This window comes from Buceros rhinoceros, unplaced genomic scaffold, assembly GCF_000710305.1.
Source record: "Buceros rhinoceros silvestris isolate BGI_N320 unplaced genomic scaffold, ASM71030v1 scaffold18781, whole genome shotgun sequence".
In the NCBI taxonomy this organism is placed as follows: Eukaryota; Metazoa; Chordata; class Aves; order Bucerotiformes; family Bucerotidae; genus Buceros; species Buceros rhinoceros.
The window spans coordinates 62,808-89,884 of record NW_010396167.1 but is presented as its reverse complement, the minus strand read 5'-3'; the positions used below and the strand labels follow the sequence as shown (position 1 = coordinate 89,884).

General features: G+C 44.4%; 1 protein-coding gene across 1 annotated transcript in view; it reads right to left on the bottom strand.

The window, feature by feature from the left end:
- PREX2 (phosphatidylinositol-3,4,5-trisphosphate-dependent Rac exchange factor 2) overlaps positions 1–27,077 on the bottom strand; it is a gene marked incomplete at its 5' end in the record, with an annotated part of 91,462 nt that overhangs the window by 8,555 nt on the left and 55,830 nt on the right. The window contains 5 exons of the mRNA XM_010145830.1: positions 7,808–7,998; positions 9,785–9,851; positions 20,837–20,951; positions 23,472–23,615; positions 25,472–25,574. Coding sequence (XP_010144132.1) covers positions 7,808–7,998; positions 9,785–9,851; positions 20,837–20,951; positions 23,472–23,615; positions 25,472–25,574 — 620 coding nt within the window. The remainder of the gene's footprint in view (positions 1–7,807; positions 7,999–9,784; positions 9,852–20,836; positions 20,952–23,471; positions 23,616–25,471; positions 25,575–27,077) is intronic.

Below are 27,077 nucleotides of genomic sequence, written 5' to 3'. Positions count from 1 at the left end.
AGGGAAAGTCATTTTGGCCACGCCATCCTACTCCAGCTGTCATGGCGAGGTCAAGGCTGGGGAGCTGGTTTCTCATACAGGCAAGACCAAAGCTGCAGAAGACACAGAGGCAACAAAGCTGAGGAGAAACAGGTGCTTTTTGGAAAGCATGTATTTGAGGGCTGCTGTCATCCACAGGCTGAGGGCAGCTCCATTCTGCCCCAGTAAGCTGCTGGATGTGGTTCTGTTCTGCACTGACCAGATCTCCTCAAACAGAAGGATGAAGTGTACAGAAAATGATCCCACCTCAGCAGAACCTGATGAAAGCTGCAAGCGTCAAGTTCAAATAATAAAACTAAACCACATGGTTAAAACATACTTTTGAGCAGCCTTTTGACAACATCCTGACCAAAAGATTCTGCAGAGTTTATTTTATGCACACAGAGCAGAGAATCTCCTTCAGTCAAACACCCGTCTTGCTGAGCAGAAGATCTGTAGGAGGAAAAATGTGTCTGCACTTATTTACTTACTGAAAAAAGAACCCTGACACGTTCTGAATACCGCTTAAGGAAATTTATGGGCTGTAAAAAGTTTCTCAGTAGCAAGTGTAGACGATACTAAATTTGATCAGTAGCTTGATTAATGGCCTTTCATTAAAATTTATAAGCTTGGTGATTTTCCTTGGTAATGAAATAATTTTTACTCCCCAGTTGCTTGAATACGCTGACCTGAGTTGACTTAAAGCAAAAATCTATTGATCTTTTGGGGTATGTGTTTAAGGTGCATAATAGTTAAATATTAGACTAGAAATTCTAAACACTGTGTTTTCATCTTCCTGAAACATACAGGCTAAAACTGAAGCTCTCACTTCAAGGCAAAAAAAGGATAGTAATTCTAAGGGTAATATTTTTAACATATCCAGGGAAATCAGTAGTGAAGACACTCAAGATGACAGCAGCAGCAATGTGAACTGCTATCACACCTCTTCAATAAAATGTTTTAAACCAATACAACTCCTACCATTTTACGAAGCAATATGAAAGCTGGGAATTCCTCGTATGGCAGAACTGTTCTGGTGGTCTGAGCAAGGTTCAGAACCACGGGTTGTCAGCAAACATGTCCAATACGCAACGATCCACCCCTCTTCCCCCACTTGAGGGCTGATAAGCAGAGGGCATTACAAGTTTACTAAGCAGTTGGAAGCAGTTCGGACCACTGAAAGTATCTGGTTATGCCATCAGCCCAGACAAACCAAACCAGGAAAAAATACCAGGAGAAGGAAGAATCCTTCAGTGCTCTCATAATATTCTGTTATGGGAAGCATAAATCCCAATCCACATATTTTTTAGTGTGAACAAATCAAAATCTGTTCTCGCTCCCTCTCTTTCTCTCATCCCTGCTTTTATGCCAGAAAAACAAGAGACCTAAATCCATCATCTCAGAGGTTATGTTGGTTAGAACCACACATTCCCTGCCTTGACAGAGTACAGCACCACGGCAGCACAGATGTTTGGCTTTCCCAGCACAACCAGGCTGGGAATTCCTTATTCCACCCCTCTGTTTCCAAGAAAAAGGAGGGGCTGCAGCTGCTCCCAGCCCCTGCCTGCCATCCCCAGTCCTCCATCAGTCACGACACTACCGATGTGAAGATTAAACACAAACTTTCAAACATCAGAACATCCTGAACAAAAGAGGTTAAGTGGTTTTCTACCACCAATAGTCCTTCTGTTTCGGGCTGGATGTGACTTGTACTGAAGGGCTGCAAATCGCTGGACAGACATACATCTGTCCCGGTTTGGGACATCTGTACTGGAAACTGGAGCTGTAGCAGAGGAAAACAGACTGACATTTTCTAAGACATGGATTATTTCACGACAGCTTGTTTAATGTCGACTGAAAGGAAAAATAATTGGAGTTCACGTACACTATCTACAGAGCTGCCACTCGGCAAACTGTCTATCTGTTACCAGTGTCAAAAGAATCTAAATCAGTCAATTCATTCTCAGGTTTCGGTTGGGATTCCAGCCATCCTACAACCAAAGCCGCATCAAAATACCCCCTAGAAAAATGCCCTGGCTAGAAAAGATGATGTGAAACAAATGGGTTTAGTAGTTACCACAGTCAGAGATGCTGGAATGAAACGTTCCAGCCAGGCAAACAGGAAAGAAGTATGAAAAGGAGGCACGTGTGCTTTGTCTAATTAAAACCCAAAGCTTCTACTCAACATGTAATTTAATGCCGATGTTGTTATTTTTGTTACTTTTCTTTCTATACATCATACCTACATTTGACCACCTTTTGAACCAATTACACTATTCATTATTCATTTGTTTCTGCTGTCATTTAAATTAATGCTTATAGAGCAGCTATTACTGACATCAGCGTAAGCAGCAATTCCAAACTTACTACTAAAGTCAGACGCTTTGGGGTGAACCGTTTTGGGGGTCCTTCTCTATAATCACTAGTGATGGCTGGTAATATGTATTGATTCTGATGAGTGACCCAAAGACGACAACAGGCCATCATAAAAGGGAGGGAAAACATAGTTTGGGACTGTTAAGAAATAAGCATAAAGCATATAGACAGGCCTGACTCACAGCCCTCTCACCACTTCTAAGCTGTCATTCTACGAATGTGTCTCCAGGCAAGTAAAACTGAAGTCTGCAGTCTGTGTGCCCGTATACTGAAACTCTGCCACACAGAATTTTACCTCGCGTGGAGAGGAAGTTGGGCCAGCCAACAGCTATTAGAGAAAACGAGCAAAAGTCCCCTACGTTAATCTACAGTGTTGTATTTTGCAATCACAATAAACCTCTGCTGGAGTGCAGGACGTGGGTTCAGCCCCTTTGAGAACCTTTGTGAAGCAGAGGTGTCCCCGGTGTGGAAAGGCCACTGCTCTGCAATCAGCACAGCGATCGAGACATGTCTGAACGCTGCTGCTAGGTGTCCATAACATTAAAAGGAATCCAGGTAGAAAACAGAACATCTTGAAATCCACACCAGTAACAACTGAGGCCCATCTGATCTGTCTCAGTGCTTTTTATGCACTTCTCTGCACTTTCAGAGCGCACTTCAAATGAAATAGCGTCTCAGATTGTAACACATAGGAGAACTATAAGGCTATAGTCCTTCTCATCCGTATTTGGGATAACGAAGCAAAACCACAGCAGATGCCTCTGAAAGGCAGGCAGAGATCATCACTGCAGAAACAATTGATTCGTGCTAAGCGTCCTGGTTATTTTGACTTAAAACAAATTCTCATGTATTTAACAATTATAGTCATGTTTTCCAACAGGAATCAGCACAGAATGAAATACCTTGATGGAATACTCTACTATACTAAACTATTTTATGAAAAGTTTGCCTATGCCTCATTAGGTATCACAAAACCCACCAAACTCATGGAGAGAGAGGAAACAAAACTGCAATTTAAAAGCCATGAGGAAACCCTGACTGAACGGGAAGGCAGCAGGACTAAAAGCCCAGTTTAGACCATAAGGCTGGCGAGGAGCAAGGACCGGTTTCTCAGCCTGCGCTGACCTGCCTCCTGAAGGCAGTCCCATCCATCCCCCTTGCTGTCGAGCTAATAGCCAGCCTAAATACAGCTGTGAAACTGCAAGAAGACTCTTTTTTTTTTTGCACACATAGTCACAGAGCTCAAATTCCTACAGGAAAGTTTTCCCCAGTAATCTAAAAGGAAGAACTCTTACAGTAGCACGTGTAAAACATAAATCCGGAGTACCTGTTTTTCACCTTGCTTCATTTGATGCACAGAAGGGCAGCTGGCCGTGACGGACAGCTTATGGAGCTGCTCTCCTTCGCTGTGTGGAAGATGGAGCAGGTTGAGCTGGACTGCAGGAGCGGTGCCAGCTACGGGAGACAGCATAATCAACCCTTGGCACAGCCTGCCTCATCGCTCAGCCAGAACCCCACTGCTTGAAGGATGGTTACGCTGAGGACAGACTTTCTAGAGCGGAAATTAAAACTCAGGAAAGAAAACAAGACACTGATCTTTCTGAGGTTTATCAAGATTATGAAAGACTTGTCTCAATCCTCCAGGAAAAGCAAAATTTGAAATAAGTTTGGGATTTGCTTCATTTGGATGCTGCAAGTGATTCCTTCGAGCCTGTAAGGCCTATGGGCCCTGAACAGACTTCTGCAGCTGCTGCACCTCATTTCGTTTTGGCATGGAAAGAGGGTAGGACATGTCTGCAGTGCAGCCTCACTCCTCTCCTCCAGCAGGAGCTGGCATCATGATTCAATAAAATTTAGCAGTGCCTTTGAACACCCACATCTGTACAGAGTGATGGCACCGTAGAGCAAGTACCAGTCAAGAAAGCAGGACATTGTCTACGGGGTGACAGCCGGTTGGCAGGCAGAAATACAATCATGGATGATAAAAGAGGGAAAATAGAAATGCAAAGTATTGATTTCTTGGAGTAATTTAGAGCTCTGTTCCCGATGTCGATCAACCAGGCATGTTCGCTATGATAATCCAAGGGGAGTTTGTAGCATTCGCACGTCACTTAGAACAGTGAAGGTTAAAGGGACTTATTTCTCCTCATCCTTGTTTTTCTGGTGACCGAAATATACTTGAAAAGAACTGCTGTCTGAAATAGATGTAGGATTGCAGGCTCAAATGTAAATTGGTAAACATATTGTCATAACAAAAATCAAAGCCAGCAGCAGCAACTCAAAGTCCGCAGCATTATCTCGGATATAGGGATGAAGATATGAACTCTGTCAAGCTGGTTTAGCCTAGTGCAGTGTAAAAAGCAATTTAATATGGATCACTGAGAAGGCAGAAACCACGACACTACCAAGGCAGAGATCAGCAATCACTGTCAAAGCAGACAAAGCTGCTGTTTCACAGCGCTCTCCTGCACTGGACTGCCGCCCAGCGTCTCTTGCCCAAGCTCTCTGGAATCCACTTCTGGTTTGGCGGAGGGGCAGCAGAACCACCCCCTGCTAGTCCCCGACGCCTACGCTGAGAACACACAGAATATACGCAGTGCTGTAACAGACAGACAAAGTGAGGGGAGGTTTATCTAGCATGACAGGACATTTTAGGTTGGGAAGGACCTTTCAAAGGTCATCTAGTCCAAGCCCCCTGCAGTGAGCAGGGACATCATAAATATTTTGTTTAAAGTCTATTAACTGTATCTTAAATCCTGACCTATTACTGGTTTGCTCAGTTTCCACCACCCATGAACAAAAGAAAGATGCTGACCAGCAGAGCACCCTGGCCTCTCCCACAGACTCTCAGACATCCTCTCCCGTTAGAGGCCAATCATAGAAATAAGGCTAAAATGAGGGGGGTTAAAGGAAAGCACACAGGAACCTTGCTCTGAGTTGATTATTCTTCATTTTTAAGCTGACCAATCTGGTGAGTGAAGAATACACTTTCAGTTTAACCCGCAAGGACAATTCACATCTTTCCCCCATCTGCTTGCCCAGTAGTATCTGTAGATAACACCAGTTTCCAGCTGGTATTCCACCAAGAACACAGGCGGCCAGATGCGCCGTTGAATAAAACCGGAGATGAATATCCTCTCTTCCTGAAGAGCAGTAGCTCGAACTCTGAAGAACTAACTTACAACTATAGAGGTGTGGCCTAGGGAGGCCACGAAGAAAAAACAGATGTGAACTGAGACTTCATATAACTTCAAACTCCAAGGAAAATCTTCTTTATCCATCCAGTTTGCACGCGCAACAGTAACGTCAGGAAACTTGTTAAAAAACTTCCTCAACTCTTACCACTTAAAAAACCAGCACAAGAATCCCCTCTAGTTTCTGAAGACCGAGTTTTCTTGTGAACTTCTGGCAATTCGGGGCACAGACCGGGTACCCGTAAAAATCTCAGGTAATGCATCCCTTGTCGCTGGAGGGTCTCTCCTAAAGCGTCTCTGGTGATGCCGAGAGTCGCTGTCCCTCCCTCTGGACAGATGGAACCAAAGGCAGCATTAACGTGCCAGTGCAGTAACGGTCTCTTGTCCCACAGCTCGAAAGGGCTCGCGGTAACGCAGAACTAGTCACACCTTCAGAGAAAAGTGGTTTGCACCTTTACTTTATGTAAGCAGGTGATCTTGAATCCTTTAACATCTCAGTGGAAAGCACCCACAGCACACGCAAATCCCACTCCCACTGCTCATAATATAGTATTGAAATCAAATACTGGTTTTCTAGTATTTTTTATTTTTAAAATATACTTAAATAGACATTTAATAGTTTATACCTTTGAATTATCTCCTACTTTTGAGTAGAAATTGGATGAATAACTTATTTTCCTCTAAGAACAGCTCACCACCATACCACCTCTTCTTCAGTCACCAAGTTACTCTGAATAATTTGAGACCCACACGCCATGGGGTAATAGTTTACTAAGGCTAAAGTTAGTCTGACTTTATTCATACACTATAGGAATTTCTGGCACAAATACACTGGCGAATTCAGAATTTAATCCATGAAATTAATGAAACCTGGAGGTCTTTTTCAGCTTTACAAAAAAATAAACAAAACCAGCAAAGTTAAGCCCAAAGTCCTTTCTGATCACGTAAGACATGAAACTGAAACCAGAACACAGAGCCAGAGAAAAGCTGTTTAGCTTCGTGGTCTTCTGAAATGAGAACCTCGTTACCAGTCCACGCTACACAGTATTTACACTTCCATCTGATACAGCGACTGGGGTTAAAGCATTTTTCTGCTGCTGCCTACAGCCAGGTGTAGTACAGAGCGCGCTACATGCTCTTGTCTTGGTGACAGAGAGCACCACCGTCTGCTGCAACCCCTGGAGACAGAAGTGGCCAGCAGTGCTTCTGGACAGCTGAACTGCCGGCTGCCTCCAGAGCTTCGCCTGGCGGCTGTGCCTGACAATCTGCATTGCAGCTATGTGGCTTTTTTCCTTCCTCTCCTCAAAGCTCTTTGAGAGAAAGGACATTACCTAAAATGAGGAGAAAGTAATGCTTGTTCTAACAAAATGCACTGGGAACCAAGTCTGCTAAAATAAGGATTTTAATAGATCGGAAACAAAGGAGCCTCCACTTAACACGTTGTTACCTGTAACCTGCGGTTTGGAATTCTTATTAAAAGAGCAGATATTTACTGCCCAATTCTTGGTTGGTCGGGGTTCTCTTGTTTTTTTTCCCCACCTCCCCAATTGTAGTCTTTGCTTTTGTTTGGTTTTAACATACAAAAAAAATCGTAATCTGCCCAGCCAGAACAAAACTGTATTGCTGCTTCGATAAATCTCATTAAGTACTAGAGAGCTCTGTAACGATGCTATTGCCATAATGACACATCTATTAAAATCTCTTAGCGCTGATGACAGAGCTCAGTTGATTATAGCTCAGTTCTACGTACTAATGACTCCAAGCGCTCTATAGGCTGAACTTGAGTCATTGTAAGGTGCACTGGCAAAAATGCAACTCTTCTGTTTCATCTTTTCCCTTGAAACAAGCCCTGCTATGAATCCCCCCAGCTTACAACACAAATACAAATTTCAGCATTTCTCACCTGTACTGGGAGCTTAATATAGTCTGTGCTTTTCACCTAGGAAACCTTCCTTTTCCTGCTCTGGCAATGAATACCTCTGCCCTTCTCTGACTTAACAATCCATTACAACTGCACAAAACCAAATTTACTGCTCATTTCTGTCAGCCACTGCAGATACGATCCTGGAATTTCACCACAAACCTCTCAAGAGTGTTAGATATTCAGTCTAAGACATTGGACACTTAGTGTAAGGGCTCTCTATAAACAAAAAGCAGCAGTTGCAGTCTCAACCTGCGACGACTGACCGAAACCAAGGGAGGAAAAGCAGCTGTCGTACCGGTGAACTCCACTGTTGCACATGATGATGTGACACGCTCCAAGCCTGCTGCAGAGCTCGGACGACACAGAGAGCAGCCCAACTCCAGAAGCGCTGCACGCAGTGTACGCGCAGGCGGCAGTGCGCTTGGAGCGGATGAAGGACCCTATGAGCCGGTAAAGTTCATCTGAGCAGTTGAGAGGCCTCATCAGCTGCAAGAGAGGAAGAGAGAGAGGTTTAAATATTTGCTATTGAGTCCCAGTCCTGCCTACAGAAGCATGTTTCACTTCAAGAGGCCGAACAGACCCCAGCAGTGCCACCTCCATTATCGGCACTGGCGAAGAAGGGAAGCCACAAAGAGCACGTGTGCACATCCAGGAGAAATGCCAAGACTGGTCAATGGACTCGCTGAGAAAATCAGCTTATAGCTAAGACAACGCTGTCCTTTATTTATGCAAATGTCTTGTTCCTAATCCTGACTAACAACAGAGGAATAAAAATGAACAGAAGCAACAAAAGCACACTGCAAACCGAGCACAGTTAACTCTTTAGTTGGAGTTACAATGACCTCGGCATTGACGGCAGCCTCAAGTGGAAGGCTGCTCTCAGAAGAGGAACCTTCAAGAGTCATCTAATACTGGAAAACATCATCTTGTGCTGCTTTGTGTAAAGGAGACGTTCAAAAGAGTTTCGCAGACCTCCTAATTCCAAGTTCCCTACTGTCTTTACTCCAGAAACACTCAGAGATTCCAGCAATCCTCCCACCACTCAAAGAACAAATTTTCTGAAAGAGAGACTCATTCCCTACTGACCTTTTTAACTAGTTAGGGAAACGACAGCCTCACTTGCTCCTACATGAAGGTTAATTCATTGCAAAGCACAGAGGTCAAGTAAATAAATTTTAACAACCCGCACATTTAAACCTGGGCACAAAGAGATTTAACTTGGGTTAGGTCCTATTGGTTTAACTCCCATCCTCTTCGATTTATTGTAGTTGGTGCCATTTCCCAATGTTACGGAGACAGAGCAAAAGGCACAGCCCCAACCACATCACGCGCTCACTCCTGGCTCGTTCCAGCTGCAAATAAGTGCTTCAGCTTAACCCGGCATCCTGATCTGGATTACGTGATGCTTTTCCCCTGCCCTCGAGCATCTCACTGCAACAGACAGCAAAGAGGTTTAGGGGTAACAAGTGCTCCCCCAAAAGCGACACGTCTCCTGCTGCCCAAGTTAAGTTGCTGAGTCACCAGGGAAGGGAAGGCGCTGGCACATGTCCTCGTCTCCTCCCATGCAGTCCAGCAGGGATCCAAGAAACAGGCACTATCAGTCTGTTAACACCCTCGCTGGATGACACCCACATACAATTTATTCTGTCACAGGGCTCAGCTGATGATCACCGTATTTCTCGAGCCGCAGTAGCTCAGTCACTCTTGCAGTCAATGCAGGCAAGACTCTGGGAGCTTTCTTCCTCCCCCATCGGGCTGCAATGTGCGCATTAACTCTCCAACTAACAATAGGAGAGAGCATCAAATGAACTGTCATAGCCCCTGGCACCTCTCAGTCGCAGAGCTTTAAAGACAGATGAAGGTATTTGAAAGCCTGAATGCGCAGGTTCAGAAGAAAGCCACCTGAGCAGGACACTGAAGGGGCATTTAATTTGGAACAGCACTTCCAGTTTGCGGAACAAAGAATTTCTGCCTGTACATGCTCTGCCCCAACCCTCCCCTTCCACATGCTCCTCGAGCAACTGCCTGGCTCTGAAAGCACCGTGGAAAAGGAAAGACGTCCCCCCTTCTCCAGTACACTGACGGCCTTTTCACACAGAACCACACACGTCTAAGTCATAGGGGTGGATGAGAGAGCTCCTCCCTTCCCTGCACCCCTGCCCCAGCTTTAAATAATTCAGTTTTTCGATGGGATTAAAGCCTCAGGAAAGGATTACAATAACACAGTGTATAACATGGAAAGTTAAATGAGGCACTTAATGCTTTTATTTACCTTATCTATATAAGCTGCTTTAGATGTTGAATTTGGAGGCAGGTTTGACTTGTCCAGGTAGAATGCCCTGAAAGAACAAACAGAATAAGGCAAAAGCTGTTAATTGTTTAAATTCCTGAACAAAACGTAAGTAATTATTCTCAGACACCATCCTAAGTTTGGAATATTTTAATTTTTAAAAAAATTTCATGCTAAGAGAGGATCAAGGACTAACACATAGGTGAACAGGCGCTATCTCTCTTCCTTTTAAAGTAATAAGGGTTTTTGTTCTAGAGACAAAAAGTATGTCCCTATGCCCTCTGACAGTGTAGCGCAAAATTTTAATGTCTAGTTAGTAGAAAACCTGGACCTGAAAGTGATTGTCATCAAAGCTATCCATGGAAGAGGTTTGTGGCAACTGGAGGAAAACCTGGCATACAATCAGTACCTGATCCTCACGCACTACGAGCTGTTTCGTATCAGCTGTGTGTAACTGCAGTAGGGTAAAGCCAGGACCCCCCCCCAAAACACAGAACCGCCAGAGCAGACATACACAAGCCCACCACAAACGGAAAAGCAAAAACCCTGCAAGGGGCAAATACACACGGTACAGGCAAAACGGCACTCGCCATGTGCGCACTCGTGCATGCACGTGCAAATAAACACCTGCCTTCCTTCACAAGCTCTGCACCCTCCTTCGGAGGAGAGTTAGTGCATGAAAGGGAAAGACAAGGAACACCGTCATTTACCTGCAGAACACAAATGCGACAGGTAAGTCACAGTTACTGGATCTGCTATCTATTACGTACTGAAGCTCCTCAACCCACATTCCTCCGGTTCCTTCTCTAACCAACGAACAGGACCAGAAACAGTTTCTACGAAGGACAATCGCAGCCCAGGCTGGTTTGAAGACAAAGGCTGACATGCCATGCAGAGGGCTCCCGTGCCATCCTGTGCTCCTAAAACAGGAGACCTCTGTTCAGCTCCAGAAAGAAAGAGCTTTAGCAAAGAGCACACGGGAAGCACGGAGCTCCTCTCCTGTCTCCTTCCACTCAGGAGCCCTAGAGGAGCTGCTTTATTCTTTCTACTTTATGAACAAGTTAATTGCTCAGCACAGAGGAGTTATCATTGGACTTCTCAAAGGCAGAGGAAACAGCTCGCACAGCTCTGTGCTGGCAGTGTCTCTGCCTCTGTAGCGCTGCTTAAGAGAACAGAAACATCATTGTCCCCGTCTATAGCAGGGGGGCTTGGACCAGATGATCTTTGAAGTTCCCTGCCAACCCAGCCATCCTATGATTCTGATTCTCTGATCATAAAACTCTTTCTGCTCATTGAAACACTCCTAAAACCTGCTGGGGCAGCTGGAAATAGAAGCCCCTGGTAGATGCTTCCTTGCCTGCACAAGGCACCCAGTGAGAACCAGGCAACAGCGACCACTGCAGCAATTCTGGTCAAGGTCAAGATAAAACAGAACAAGAAAAACCCCACTGAGATATGGAGCGTGTAAGGAGGCAAAGAAAAAAACCAGACTCTGCCACGGAAACCCCAAGGTATCACTCTGATCCAGCTCCATCGCCTGGGCCCAAGGAGCAGACCTGACTAAAGGTCACAGCTGAGCCACTACCCAGGCTGGAACCGTGGAATGTGGGAACCAAATCTCAGCTGCAATAAAACATGATAACGAAGACTGAAAAGAACACAGCCTTGCACTCTAACTCTGTGACAGGATCACCAGGACACTCCAGTCAGAAAAAACATTGATTCACGTAGCACACGCCGGTTCACGTAACATAACATCACTCCTCCCGCTTCTTGGTGGTTTTACCCATGGGAAGTCATTCATGTTGTTACCCACTGGCAGGGCAGGGGAGCAGATGCAGATGTGAACAGCCTTTCACTCCTCAGTAACTGGGAATAACCGAGCTGATTTAAAAATCCAGCCACCTTTAATTCTAGCAGATTTGGCTTCCTAGAGCTTTGCAGCTTGGGAAAACATCTTCTCCCAAATGTATGGGTTGGATTAATCCCCTCAGAAAGCACAAAGCTAACACAGCTCTTACTCCACGGTGCCTGTTGCATGATCCAGAACGTGCTTTGTGCCAGCGGAAGCTGGAGACTACTGGAAGGAAAAGAGGTTTGCAGAGAAAATTACTCAGAAACCACTCTGAGTGGCCACAGCACACAAAAGCCACCTCAGCAGCACAGAGCAACCTTCTTCTTCGCTAGCAAAGGTAAGAGACAAAGCATCCCCCTGCCGTGCACCCAGCATTCTCTGACTGAAAGCCAACACTGGTTTTGCCTGCCACACCACAGGAAATCCCGCTCTACTCAGTCTCCTCAGCACTCCCATGCTCTCTGGACTGCTGTTCCAGCACTTTCAGCTGCATTAAGTGAAACCAGAACCCAAATACGGAACAGTACACACATTAGTGGAGTACATGGAAAATGATCAGCTCAGGGTACAAAATGAAGCAACACGGACACTAGAATGGGACATACAGTTACAGAAATTATTCCATTAACTCAGTCAATTACTCATTAACCTAAAGAACCAACAAGAATCAACTACACACATTAATTTTAAAAACCTAAATACCCTAAAAATCTGAATTCATACGAATGAAACTATTCCCCCATCAGATAACACTCCCAGATGTTTCTCAAGTGCTCTATTTTTATGGCTTTTCAGAAAAACTGTCTTCAATATTTTACAGAACATGACAAACTGCGGACAGCATATAAATTTCCAAAGCACTTCACTTAATTACTAAATGCTTGTTAAGGTCCTTAATCATATTTTATGGGAAAAGTTAATGGCAATCTTGGCATGATGCCCAATTTGGACAATATTTTCTAATCCATTTGAAACGAACAAGAATGAAATCATAGTCCTCTGTCTGCAAATACGACGCTAGTTTTGCTTCTAAAAGCCTTACAATTTCTCCAGGCTGTAGCAGAAAAGCCTTCCTTTTAAAAAGGTAGGCAAGCCAACAGGCATTAGAACCAGGGGATCACTGCCACGTTTCACTTCTGACACCCCACGTAATAGCATGAAATAACGGAACGAGCATCTCAGGGAAAACGCACACTGGAATGAGGCAATAGACATCTTGGTGGTCAAAAAGAAAAAAAATTATCGCACGATGAAAGCTTTCCCGAGATGTCTGCCCAGAACCTGAGTACAAAGGAGATGCAGAAGTAGTGACGTTTTCTTAGTGAAGCATTTTAGAGGGTACCCTCCAATGTGTCTGACCCGGACACGCAAAATCCTGAAAATCTGAAATACTGAAAGCTGTGCCGCAAGGAGGCTCCAAACCTGTAGACACACGTTCCTGAGCAACTCTGCACATGCAAATAGTTCAAACACAGACAAGTTTCTACTGCTACTCTCCGTCTGCGGTTCCAGGAAGCCCACAGGGTTACCCTAGGTGTCAATCACCTTCTCCTCAAAAGCCAAGGATAGTAAAGAAGTGACCAGAGCAGGGGAGAGCAGGTGGACTCAGTGATCTTAAGGGTCTCTTCCAACCAAAACGATGCTGCGATTCCTGCCTTACTCCAGGCAAAAAGTGATGAATCAGCTTTCGTCAGTCTCTACTGTAAGTGCAAGCGAACAACGTACAAACTTGGGAAACAGCACAGCCTGGGTGAAGGAGGATGTGACTGAGACAGGCAAAAGACACACAGAAAAGAGAGGAATAATTAGATTTAATTATGCACAGAAATACCTATAAGTGGGGATGAGTGGTAAGAAAATTTCAAGAAAAGCAGCTTAAGGGTTTTCTTGACAACTGGCTGCTTTACTGGAATAGACTGGGAGCATAACCGGGACACAGATTTTCAAACACTGGAAAACCAAATTCCTGAGGAACTGGACTCCTGAACAGAGGGGACGATTCCCACAGTGCTCCTCACTTTCTCCCAAGCCTGCAGCCCCTGGCTAAACTTCTGCTCTGCCACCAATCTCAACTCCCTCCAGTCTGTGAAAAGAGCACACTAAGACACTGGTGTTCGGATGAGCACAAGTACCTGAGGAGCAGGCTGGGGAGGCGGCAAGGGAACTGCCCTGCTGTCCCAGCAGGCTCACCACAGCCTGCTCTCAAACCTTTACAAACACACAAGCAGAGGATTGTAGAAACGTGAAGACAAAGTCACGGTCAACAGAAAAGAGGAAAACATACCATTTGTTCTATGTAACACCGCCCACTTTTCATACGCTACATTTTAACCCCTTCTTTTCCAGGAATCTAGCCTCCAGCATCTCTACCTACTTCCAAGATGACTTGAAACCATCCCATCTGTGACCTGAAAGGGAATCTCTTGGGCCACAGACCAGTTACAGCTGCCTTCCTGCTTCTCCCATCACTACCCAGACAGCCAAGTCCACACTAAACCCATTAGCACTAACTGCTTCCACATTTGCCCTTCAGACAGTCAACGTCTCCTTTTTGGCTCCTGATATTCCAGACATGGAATACACTGTTAAAAAGACAACGTGCCGAGCAGTCACTGGGTGGTCAGGTTTTCTGCTGCAGCTACGGGCTGTACAAGCTGCAGACTTGGGCTGGATTCCTATCAGTGACGAGGAACGAAAGAACAGGCTCCCCCTCTGACCACTGAGGGGACTTGTGCTGTGTTTGCAGAAGACAGAGAGCAGCATGAACCAGATGTCCACCTCGGCGAGCAAAGACTCGCTACATATAATCGATCGAGACACGTGATTTTCCATTTCTGAACACTACCTGTAATAAATACCGATCATACTTTGTCAGAAGTCTAAAGAAATGATGGATTTGCACTCTCAGACAGAGCAGAGCACTGGAAGAGAAAAAACAAAGCTAAATTCAAGCCAGCTGGCAACATCTTTTAGACCAGCTAGACAAATTTAATTTACTTTGTCCAGGATCTCTATTCTCTCTCTGGTCTTGCTTCACTTGGATGCAATGAATCTTAATTTCTGTTCTACCTAAAATGCTTCTCATTAAGTTCATCAGGAGACAAATTTAGCTATTATTTCCTTGTTATGTCCTTCAGAGCGAATGCCTAATTTTCAATCTCTCCTTCGGAAAGCTTTTGCATTTATAGAGTTCAGCCGCAATATCTAGTTCATTTGGAACCACATCTTTAAAAAAAGGCACTAGATTTCCAATTCCTGTAGTCATCTAAACAACATGATACATTTGTGTATGCAGCATCACAGCCCAGTTTTACTGCTGCTGTTTGAACCACAAAGCAGCGTAGCCAATACCTAGCACAGGAAAACTTTTCTTCACCTGCTTTACAATATCCCACTGCACCAAACCCACGTTTTCACAGAATCACTCTCTGAAACCCGAAACTCTCCTCAGGTTACTCCAAATTTGATGGCAGCAACAAAAACTATTAATGTTGCTCATCAACATGTTGCTGGCTGAAGTGGACAGGCATGAGGAAAAGGAGAGTCAGACTAAAATCACGGGACATCAGCGGCACAAGGACAAGCAGCATAAACACGTGAGCCATTCGGTTTGGAACAGCTTTCCCCTGGAAACAGCAGGGGAAGGAACCTGCCAGTTTTCAAGTGGATTTTAATGCATTTAACCCAGGAATTGATACGGGATCTGATCTGTGATAACAAAGGGATTTGTCTGGAGGAACCACCAATTTGTTCCAGACACAGACAAGCTCTTTCTTTCACAGTAATTAACTATCTCGAGGTAGAGATGCCCCTTGTGCCATAGTATTGCATTTATACAAAGCAACTATTAGAGAATTTTAGTTGAGCCTGAAGCTGTAAGTGCCACCACATCTATTTTCTGCCGTGACTAAATTATACAGGGAACAGAAAACTCCAGCCTGGCAAGGAGCATGCAGCTCGAGCGGCTGCTGCGAGTGTATAAATAAAGGATGTTATAGTCCTCAGAGAGATTTTGCTCTGTCCTTACGTAAATTCTAGGGGCAGAAGTAGTTTCCTTTTATTGTCTTTTTAAAAATTAAAAGAAACAAGAAAACCCAATAGCACGAAAACCTCATGGATCCCTGAATAAAGAATTAAAATTGCCATCACTCTGTGGAGGGCTACTTACGCCACAGAATAAATACAGGAGGCTTTACAGAGAAACTGCTTGAAGTTACATTGCAAATGAAACTTTAAAATTACAAATATTACATTCAGTGTAATCAGATGCTCAATGTAACGAGGGTAGTTAGCCAAATCATTTGTCATTAGATTCGCTGATTATAATTGCTTCCTTAGCATAACAGACTTACATTTACCTCCTAAAATGATATCCAAGGAAGCAGCAACATAGGGAAAAAACCCACCAAAAACAGCCTTTTCCCTTTACTGCTTTATCTTTCGGTTTTATTTTATGGCTGTACATCAGGCTACAGAGGTAGCTGCCAGCAGCCCTGGACACAGCTGACTTCAAAGAATGGTTTTAAATCACACAGAATGGTAGCCAGGAAGGAAGGTTTTTGCCAGACCTCCTTTGCCTATTGATGCACAGGCAAGTTAATTACTGTACAGTGGTAATTAGCACCCGCACCAGTGGCGGGGATGGACAGCAATCCTCAGCTGCCTTTCCCACAGCATGAGCCTATCTCTGGAGCGAAGAACTGGGTCATCATATCGTCAGGGGTGTCACAAGAAAGTGCCATGCTGGAGATAGAAGAAAAGCTATGGGAAAGTAGAGTTCTTCTCACCTCACCTGCATCTGCTGCTTTGCTTATTTGCCTCTGAATATTCCCAAACCAAGCCACCGTGACACCAGGAACCAAATTTTAAAGGTGTTTAGATGTCTAAATGCAAGCATGAGTGCTGAAGAGGAATTAAAAATGCTTCTGAATCCAAAAGGCAGTGACTCCACTAACTTCTCATCAGCTAAAAGTCACCTGCACAGACAGCTTCAGAATCCAGCAAGTATATTTTTAGGCAGCCACACTCAACACCACACAGCCAGGGATACTGCAGAGACCCACAAGCTGAATACCCTGTGCTCTCAACATCCCTCTGCACACCTCATCCCTTCCGAGAGGTGTGCACGGACACGTCCAGGAAGGACCAGACGTGCCTGGGCTCTCTGGTTAAGCGGCCACCCAGGAGCACCCGTACAAAACCACATTTTAATAGTGTCATCGGAGGGACCCCTTTTTTTCCAAGAAAGAGAATTCATAGGGAAAAACATCCTAATGTGATAAGATATCACATATAACATATTTGCATATGTTCTCATATGCAAATGTTTTTATCTTACAGTTTACTGTTTTATCTTACAGTCACTACTCAGCCCACAGCCATTCATAACCTGTCTGTCAGTCTGTCCCAGCTTCCCAGCCTACACTGCAACCAGTCTTTTCGCTGCAGCAACAACCATACAATTTATTTCTGTGCAATAGAACAGTAGCTACAATGCTAAATCTCACTCTGCAGAAGAGACATTTACCAAATATAAAGATCACAGTCAAAGGAAATAACTGTGTAACTCCTAAAGCAGTAATGCTTCCAGAATTACAAGTTTACCCTCACACCTTCATAGCTGCACGACTCAAGACTTGCAAGAGAACACTCAAGCCAAGCAAGCAGTTCAGGTAAACACAGGGGGTTGCGAGTTTTCCTTATTTCTGTCAGCACCTGCAGCAGATTCAAACTCCATCATGCCCTGCACTGCTGACAGAACCATCCCTGGTGTCTGTGAAAGCAAAAGCACTGGGTGGGGATGGCAAAAGCCTGTTGGAACAGCAAGGCGAGGAAGACGAGGGAAAGTGAGGAGGCAGAAGAATACAGAACAGGCTCACTCAACATCAGCCTCCCCCCAGGTCAGACACACAGGTTCTGTCTGGTGCTCTAAACCAGGAGACAACTGCTGAGCGATCAGACACATGGCAATCAGGAGCTGACCCAATTACTTTCACTTGGTTGCACTGCATGTTTCTCATTAGCAAACAATCTGATGAGGTTACATTCACATTGCCGGCAACTACTAGCACCAGCTCAACTTGCAAACAGAATTTCAGCATCACTTTCTGTTCCTGATCAGCATCACAGAAACAGAATAGATGAACTCTACACTAAGTGCAATCTAGCTGACTGTGAAAAAGAAATCCTGCACAATTAAGAAAAATTGTGGGCCAGATGCTGAACATTTCCCAGCAGCTTCAGAAATCTCATAAGCTAGGTACTGGTTTGGGGTTTTTTTTAAACAACATCTTTATTCTGATAAAGGGCTTCTTACATATTTGCTGGGGCAGGGAATGTTGCCTCAGGAGTTGTAGAAAAACTGAACTTTAGCTGGCCTTGGAATGGAAGTTCCCTTACACAATTAGATTCAACAGCTAGAGTTAAGTCTGTTACAGAAGATGGAGGAACATTCTCTCCACTCCCCTTCAGCACGAAATTCTGTAACCGATTTTCAACTTTCATGCATTCTCATAAAAATGATAATCTTATTACTACTTCATAGTTGAGGTAGTATTTGCAAAAGCCCCAAAGCAAGAACCATGAAAGGCAGAAGCTCTTATGATGCTCAAATCAGTGCCAAGGAGGACAATTTTGCACCTGGATTTATTGTGTCACTTCTGACACTGTGGAAAAGCTGGTCACAGTTCCATAGTTATGAATGTACTTTGTAATAAAGGGAAGCAGCTTCTTGACTTTGTGACTTGTAAATGACTACTTTTAAGGCACACATCAGTATCAGATTTGTCACCCAAAAACCACTACACTCCTCAAAAATGTTCAATGTACTCAAACTTTGACAAGACTTTACCACAATAAGTTAAGAGGTGGCTGAGCAAAAGCACTACTCATTACTTATAGTGCATGGGAACATCCCAAGTTAGGCCAAACATCTCTATTTGTAAGTGGGACCATACACAAAGTGGTGTCATCTGTTGCTCATTATTAGAGCATCATCATCTAAATTCACGAGGAGCAAGAGAAGCTGAACTTCTGTCACGGGTTCTCCTCAATGGATGGCTTGGCCGCAGTGTCACTGCCAAACTGCTTTCATTCCCACCAGTCCCTACCCCTCTTCTACTCCTTTTCCTTCACTGGTGCTCCCATTCGCTCTCTGCTGCTGCAGCAGTGGAGAGGCTACAGAACAGCCATCACATGGTCATCTCAGAAGCAACACCTTCCTCCTCCTACGGAGAAGGAATGGTTTATGAATTGTCTTGAATGACTTATTACTGATCAGGCAGTTCCGCACCAAGGATTTCCTCCGCATGAATTCAGGATAGCATTATTGCACGGGAGTGTGCTTCCAGGGAATATTCCATTTCACTTGCTCGTTACAGCAATTATCCGAACAGTGACACCTCTCGCTGCTGCAGTTACTTCATCAGATTCCTCTGGCCAAACACCTACACAGGTTAGCAAACGGCAGAACGAGAACAAAGCATCTGCTTTTCTGTTGTGCCTCTTCACACTGAGTCAGTGAATTCCTGAAGCTGTTTGTGCCTCATTTGAGAAGTGGGTAGAGCTCACCAGAAAGCAAGAAAAGAAAAAAATAAGCAATTAATGAAAGTTCTCAGACACTAGATGGCTTGGGAAAAAAATCCAAGGTTTTCCTACTCTTGTGAACGGACAGAGCTACCCACAGTAGTTTTTGTTGAATGCCAACTTTTTCACAACAAATTCTCGCAACACCAGGCCTTGGAGGTCAGCAGCTGCTCAGAGGCGAGTCACAACAGCACAAGGGGAACACACCTCCTTACAGCCGCAGCCTGAATGGGGGTCCTAACACACGAGGTAAGCAAGGTCAGGGAACACGGGAGCATCAATTTAAGGGTTTCCATGGGGGTTAAATTGGGCCTACGCAGAGAAAAACAGCGCAGACAGTCCTGCCTTGTCCAACCGATAGAAATCTCCTTCCAACACTGGCTGACTTCATCCAGGCCAAACGCTGGCACGACCAAAGCGCTCTGTAGAAGTGATTTCCAACCTAAGCCTCGTCCAATAAATACTCGGGAGGAACTTCATTTTCTAGAGAGGAAGTACTCGTACCAGAAGCTGGAAAACAGACTAAGCGAACAGCACATTTGTCACTGACATCGCAGTGCGCTGACAGACGTCACCAAAGAAGGGAAATACAGAGCACTGACTACAGCCGGCTTTAAAATCACTTCTGGTAGAACACCGCCTGGATTCCAACGCAATCTAGGCAGACCGCTGCTTTGATGAAACATTACAGAAATACTTGTGCAAGAAAACCTGCCAAAGACAGGAGAGGGCTAACGTGTGAAGGAACTGGAAAACACGAGACCCTCACTTATCCTCTTCCCCCCTATCCACTGCCCTTAACCCTCTGAACTCCTGCTCTCTGCTGCCTGTAAAAGCTGCCCAGGTCCAGTGGAACAATGGCGTTCCCATCTGAACTGAGCATTTTCCAAGCGAAAAGAGGGGATTTCACTGCAGTCCTACGCTTTTCCTTCGACTCAGGTACAAATAAGCATACCCCAGCAGGTGTTTTCCACAGACACAGTGAGATGCAAGAGGGGTCTATGCGCACAGCTTCAGTATTTCCCTTCAGAACTAATGGATTATTTTGTGTACCAGAAATTCTGTCTTTATGAGCAACTTCTTCATAAAATATTTACTGAAATACGGAGCTGCATGATCTTTACTTGTACCGGCAAGTATGCACTCTGTGACCCGCACCCGAAGCAGATGCAAGTATCCACATACATTTAATATTCCCATCAGCATGGTGGGGTGGAGGGAGGAAGATGCTCAGCTTTGAGGAAAGTTACTGTTAAGTTGTGTTCTGTAGAAATTAGGTAAAAATAGATCTGCAAAATCAGATCATCATGTTTCGCAATTCCAAACCTCCCTTTGTAGACATTTCCTCTTCTATACAGATTAGAGCAGCAGCCTGGAGGCAGTCACAGCCATAGCTTACATGGGAAAACGGCTTTTTAAAGAGCAACTTAACAGTGCAGAAATCGAGTCAGAGCCGTAAATCTTGGATCTTGTTCAATCATGCACCAAAAACCAGCCACCACACAACACACTTCACTTTAAAAATGTGTCACAGAGATGGAGAAGAAAAGCAGAAAATGGTAAACTAATCTCAAGAACCTTGTTTTATTACCCACCGTAGTTTCTGGTTATACTGCTTGACTTTTTCTAGTGAGGCTGCATTAATCTGAGCTTGAAATTCTTCTACCGAGACGCTGTCTCTGTAATAATATCCTTCCATGCTCTCCAACGCTGCGAAAAGAGGAAAGGCACTATTAGGTATTTCATATTAGCCTTCTTTGCAGCTTTATTCACACACTAGTGAACTACTTTTTAACCTTGAGGCTGCGACCCCACTGTGGATTGCTGAGCTGTTTCCATGTGTCATCAGATTCATATGGTTCTCCCTCAGATTTTGCTTACAAGAAAAATGACATTTCTTGCCCTGTGGAAAATATAAAGGAGCGCACTAATTTGAGTTCTGCTGCTTTAATTAAAGTACTCCTGCCCTGTGAATGCAAATGTGGCTTTTAGTTCTGCTGTACTCTAGAGGAACACAGTAGAACGAGCTGGGAAGGAAGGAAAGGATTAACCTGCCAACTACCTTCACAGAGGAGACCTAACAACTTCTTTCAAAGCTCGGTTTTGGGAGACATGGAGCACTTAAACCTCTTGTTATTCCCCCTGCAAAATGAACGCCCTCCCCTGGATCAGGTAAAGCAAGCACCTCTGGATCACTGAAAATGCCCTATAAGCTCCTTTCCACGGATCAGGTATGTTTCTGAAGTCAAATACTTGACCTTGTCCAGCTCCACTGCATTCACCTCACCAAAGCAAGGATGAATATCGCTACCAGAACTCAGGAACTAACCAAAGGCTTCCGTTAAAGGAAGGATTGCCACATCCTTCTCATTAGATCACTGCACAGAAATTAAAAGGAAGAAAACATGAACTCACTGCTATTCCCACATAGTGACTCTCTTCCCAGCAATAGTTTTCAGAAAAAGAAAAAAATACCAAACCAGAAAGAAACAAGCAAACATTGCTCCAGCCCATCCAATTTAGATACTACCTTTTCTTTAGCCAAGTCAAACCAAGTGGCTGAGAGGTTCTCAGTAAAATTTGGACTGGAAAAATCAACAGGCTTTAACCTTACTAATAACTTAAAACACAGGCTCTTGGCCAATTAGGGGTTTTTTGGGGGGGGAGAAGCATTAAATATTCTATAGTTAAGAATATTGCCCCTTCAACAGTCCATACACATTCTAAGAACCCCTCACTCTGCCAGGAAATGCAGGCGATAAGCAGAGTTCTGATGGAAACATGCTGCCATCCTCCAGCTCCAGCTGCACACAGAATATTAATTCTGCTTGTACTGCTTAATATGACTAGTTAATAAATAATTCATTCACTATGAAAGAACATGCAAATTGCACTCCCCTTCTGTGCTTTCAGAGTTTGTAATTCTACTTCTCTGCAAAAAACATTAAAAATGTCAACAGCCAGACTTGTTTCTTAACATCCTTGGTGCTGAGTACACCAGAAAGCCCCCACAAGACCACCTGGACTTGTCATACCATGCTAGTGCAAACCGAGTCGGTAACTCCTACTGCTTACTTTACTAGCATAAAGGTGGTTTTATCCAATTAAGACTAAACAGCTGGGAAACTCAGGCATCTGCTGGGACTGGCTGGGGCACACGGTTCTGCCTGTACAGGCACCGAGGGGGCCATGCTCACCGCTGCTTGGGCTCTCCCCTTTTTAAAGGGTTTTTCTACCCAATTGATTAGTCAGCTCTTCTGTGAGCAGCTTTCCTTACAACCACGTCTTCTGGGGTATTCCCGAAGCCAAGCTGGATATTCCGGTCTGAATGCACAGACAACTGGATAGGAGAAAACCTGGAAGGATGGGAAGGCTCAAAGGGTAGCAGCTAATGGGACAGAGAAATCCACCAGAGTCTGTCTTTATTAGTTTAAAAAACAGACTTCACGGATCTTATCTTTTAAAAATTGTGTGTTTTAAGTCTAAAGTCAGCTTGGCTATTTCTTCATGAATCTTGCTGTTTGCTTTTTCCTTTTACATCCTCCCGATCTAGAGACCACACCCTCCTCGAAACCTTCACTGGTGTACGCCTGGCTTCTGCCTACCCCACACGCGGGCCCTGGACATCATCTGCGAGGTACGGAGCGCTTCCAGCTCCCTCCGAAACCAAAGGGGGCTCCAGGCAACCAGCACCTCGCACTCACCGTCTCGCAAATCCAGCTCCCGCTCCTGAGGGCTGGACTGCAGCGACACTGCAGCTCACGAGCAGCCTGAGCATCGGCCCGAGCATCAGCCCCGCCACTCATCTCTACCATGCGCAGTGTCGTCACTACAAAAGCCTAAGTCTTCATAACGTTTTTAAAGAGAGGTTTCTCAGGGGAGCCCTTTAAGTGTATCGGGAAAAGATTACGACAGCATTTGGAATGAAAAACACCTTTAAAAGTAAGTTTCATGGTCTGACCATTGTCCACTGATGTGTACAAAACCAAAATACTGATTGAAGGGGAGGCAGTCTTTGGTGTTGGAATCGTAACAGGTGTAGACTTTGAAATGTATGCTTATGCCTCTATTTCTTTTATCAAAAATCTCAGCCCACAGTAAACAACATATTTAGATATAAGCATTGTGCCCTTAAGGTTACCAGGGATTTAGATCAGAGTGAGGTAGGATTTAGAGAGAGTTGAATTGTATGCAAAAGAATTGAGGGGAGGGGATTAAAGCTCAAGTTACCTTGTGAAAAAAGCACAGGGTGGATTTTAAAGCCCCCTCCATTCTTCAGCCTTTGAGGAAGTTGTTCGAAGTGGTAACTATCAAGATAGAAGTAAACCTTCAGGGTTTGCCGGCTTCCCTCTGCCTGGTACGTGATGGGCACATCTAGGAACACAGTCAGCGTTACCACTGCATCCCAAGCAACGCCACCTCCTTTGCCAGAAGCCGCTGCACCCGCGATTCACATGGTCAGGTAAAGATCACGCCTGCCTCGGGTGCGCAGTGTAGAAGGTCAGGGTGATAGAGCGCCACTTTCTCCTCAGATTTGGGAGACACAGAGCAAGTAAATACAGAATAGCTACCACCACATTCGTTAAATTACCATGAAAAATCAGGAGCCAAATGAAAACAAATGTATTATGGTAGAATATACAAAATCAGGAGCACGTTTTATCATGCTTTGACAACCTAAGTGTCATAACACATCAGCTGGGGCAGAGGTCAGCAGTCTCATTCTGCAGTTACAGCAGCTCCACAAACTACACCGTGTGTATGATGCTAGATGATTAACATGTAATTACCATTAGAAAAGTAAACGACAATTCTCCATTTAGCTAACGCTCTCAGAGGAAGTCAGTTTAATTCAATTTAAGCTTTGAATGTGTTTCCTGTGGAAGTATCGTTTCCATACATAACTCAAGTTGAAAGCAGCTGAAATTTAGTGATTTGCATTAATAATATTATGTAGGTTTTACACCATGAGCATGAATTATTTTCTACTTAAATCAAACGGATTCCAAAGGAACATTTTCCATTGTTTTTGGTAATTAAACTCTTTCTTTTACTGAATATGCAGAATCACAAATGGAAAAACATCTGCCAGTTCCTTCTCCTCCGTAACTACGGTCAGGATTAACGTGGGGGCAGCACTTAAACCAAAGGGAGATACAGCATTTATTACAACCCTAGAACACAGGGACTTCGCATTTCCCTCTGAGCACAGGCCACCTCAGCTGGAGGATTCAGCAATACGAACAGCTGACGACACAGGCAAAGGTCTAACTCCCTCCTGTACCTCCGGTCCCGCGCTGTTACCTGGCTTGGCACAGCTCCGTAAAACACAGGCTCCAAGCAGGGCCCTCCCCTGAATTACACAGAGATAAAGATGCTCTTATAGAGGGTCATTCCCGCCTTAGTACCAGCCCTGAGCTACCGAATTCTTTGGGGCACGGGCAGCTTTGCAGAGGAGCTTCCTGTGCTCTGGTCTGGGTTACTGCAGAAGTTTTCTCATGTGTGGTCTTGCTCCAGCAAGGGAATTGTTCTAGAAGAGCCTGATGTGAAGCAGACACGCTTTCCTCCCTGCCCAGGGGAGTTATGAGACTTAGGAAAAAATGAGGGCTTTTTGCTCACTAAAAGTTCACTGCAGGAAAGTCTCTGCTGGCTGGAAATGAGTGAAGGGTATAAACAGCAGACTGCCAAGACAGTCCCTTCTGGAGAGCTGGAAGGAAGGGTTCAGGGCCCCGGTCATCTGCACCAGCAGCTCTCACAGGAAGTTTCTTGCACAATTTAAAGCTATCCTAATAGCGTCTGCCATCTACTTTCAAGGAACTCTTCCAAGACCTACTTCGTCTTTGAGACAATAAAATTAAATGGTTTTTATGCTTCTCCATCTCATCTCAGTTGCATTTCTCTATTAAGACCTCACGCTTATTCTGCTCGTGACTCTTCAGTATCCAGGGACTTTCCTAAGGCAGTCCCAGCCTCCCAGTGCACAGTTCAGTTAAGCAAACAGCTTTGCCCCCAAGGTTACTGACATGGCCAGACACGATTCTGCGTCGTCACTGATGTTAGCTGCATTTCAGGAAATCCAGGAGTATTAGGAGAGCTACAGATCCACTAATTCTCCATAATCCCAAGTTATACAACATTCCCTGCAGGAGGTTGTCTGCTAGGAGAAAAATATGTTACAAATACAGAAAACGTTTCTACAGTGAAGGCCCGATAGGATTGTAATCACTCACTCGCAACTAGTGGTTCTGGCTCTGACTGTCTGAAGTAAAAAGTAACCTTTTCCAAGTCAAACAGTGCAACCAGCGTATCTTCTAGCATGGCTTGCTCGTCAGCCTAAAAAAGGCAAAAGAAAAAGGGAAATGGTCACTTCAGCCACGTTTGCCCTACCAGAAATAATACGAGAGAAGGACATAAAAGTAACTACAGAGCGCTGCACAGCCTTTCACCGATGCAGCACACCACCTAGTTAACTCCTAGATAACGCAAATACCTTTGTTTCTACTGGCACTCTTCCTCTTATTACTAGTCCAAGATTATTAATGTTATCATTTCACATGGTAAATTAATAGGTAATTTATGGCTGCTATTATGTCTCATGGCCTTTAATCAAACAATACTGTCATCACCCTATGTAAGACACCAGACTTCAGCAGCTTGTCTTGACACCAGCTCTGGCTTGTAAACTAACAGAGGGGAAACGGGAAAACCAAATTCTTTTTAGTCATTTTCCTTAAAAAATGCCTTAACTTTAGCATCTCACTTATAAACAACAGATGTGTGTTCACCATGGCCACTCTGTTCCAGCAACTGAACCTGTAACAAGTACAGCTCAGGGCGATTTGCACCTTCACTGACAAGACTTGGGGTGAAAATCAAGCGTGCAGATATGTGATATTTGGATGTGCAGCTATGGTTCACTCTGTGTACTCCTGAGCTAAAGAGATGAAGACCGATTGCCCAAAAGCCTCGGGAAGTAAATGACTAACTTCTCAGGACACTTTACTGAACACGTGAAAACAACAACAGTCATCTAAAGAATGGTTACGCTGAGTTAAAAATGCAGAGCAATTATAGCAGAAATCTATAACCTCCTGAAGTAATTCTACCCTTTATACAACCCACCCCCAGCACCCGAAGTTAGCAAGAGCCAAACTGAAATCTGAGGGATGTATTTTTCCTCCTGAGAGCTGAAACAGTAGGAAGGTGAAGAATAATAAACTCGCTGCCTACAAAACAAGAGTAAACTGCAGCTTACTGAACTACAGAAAGGGAAAACCCATCCCGTGATCTTCCCTGATCTGTCGTGCGAAATAGCGCTCCCCTTGTACTTCTGAAAAGGCAAGGCTGACAGCAGGACTTTGTCTCCTGGTCCAATTTGTGAAGTCTCCATGGACAGAGCAGTTTTATCAGCAGAACAGCCTGAAACCCATTCACTGACATGGGAAATCTTTGCACAAGCGCCGACTCTTCACTGAACTCTGGCCATAATAAGTGTAGTTTCCTTCAATATAAAAATACCCTTGTTTAAAATAACATGGATCATTTGTAAGCAAAAATAGCGCTGGGAAGGTATTGAAAAAGCTACCTTTAAATACTTTCCCTCAGTTACAAACAGTTAAGACAGAGAGACTAAATGTAGTCTCTTTTCAGTTGGACAACACATACCACCGGTATCGCAGAAGATAGCTAAGCAGTGTGCATCATCTGCATTTTCCCCACAAAGGGAACCTACAGCCTTGAACGAAAACACAGAAGTATCAGGCTGTAAAGACAACAGTTACATTACGGTAACACAACAACTAAGCACACGACGAGCACCAATTGCATTTCCTGCTG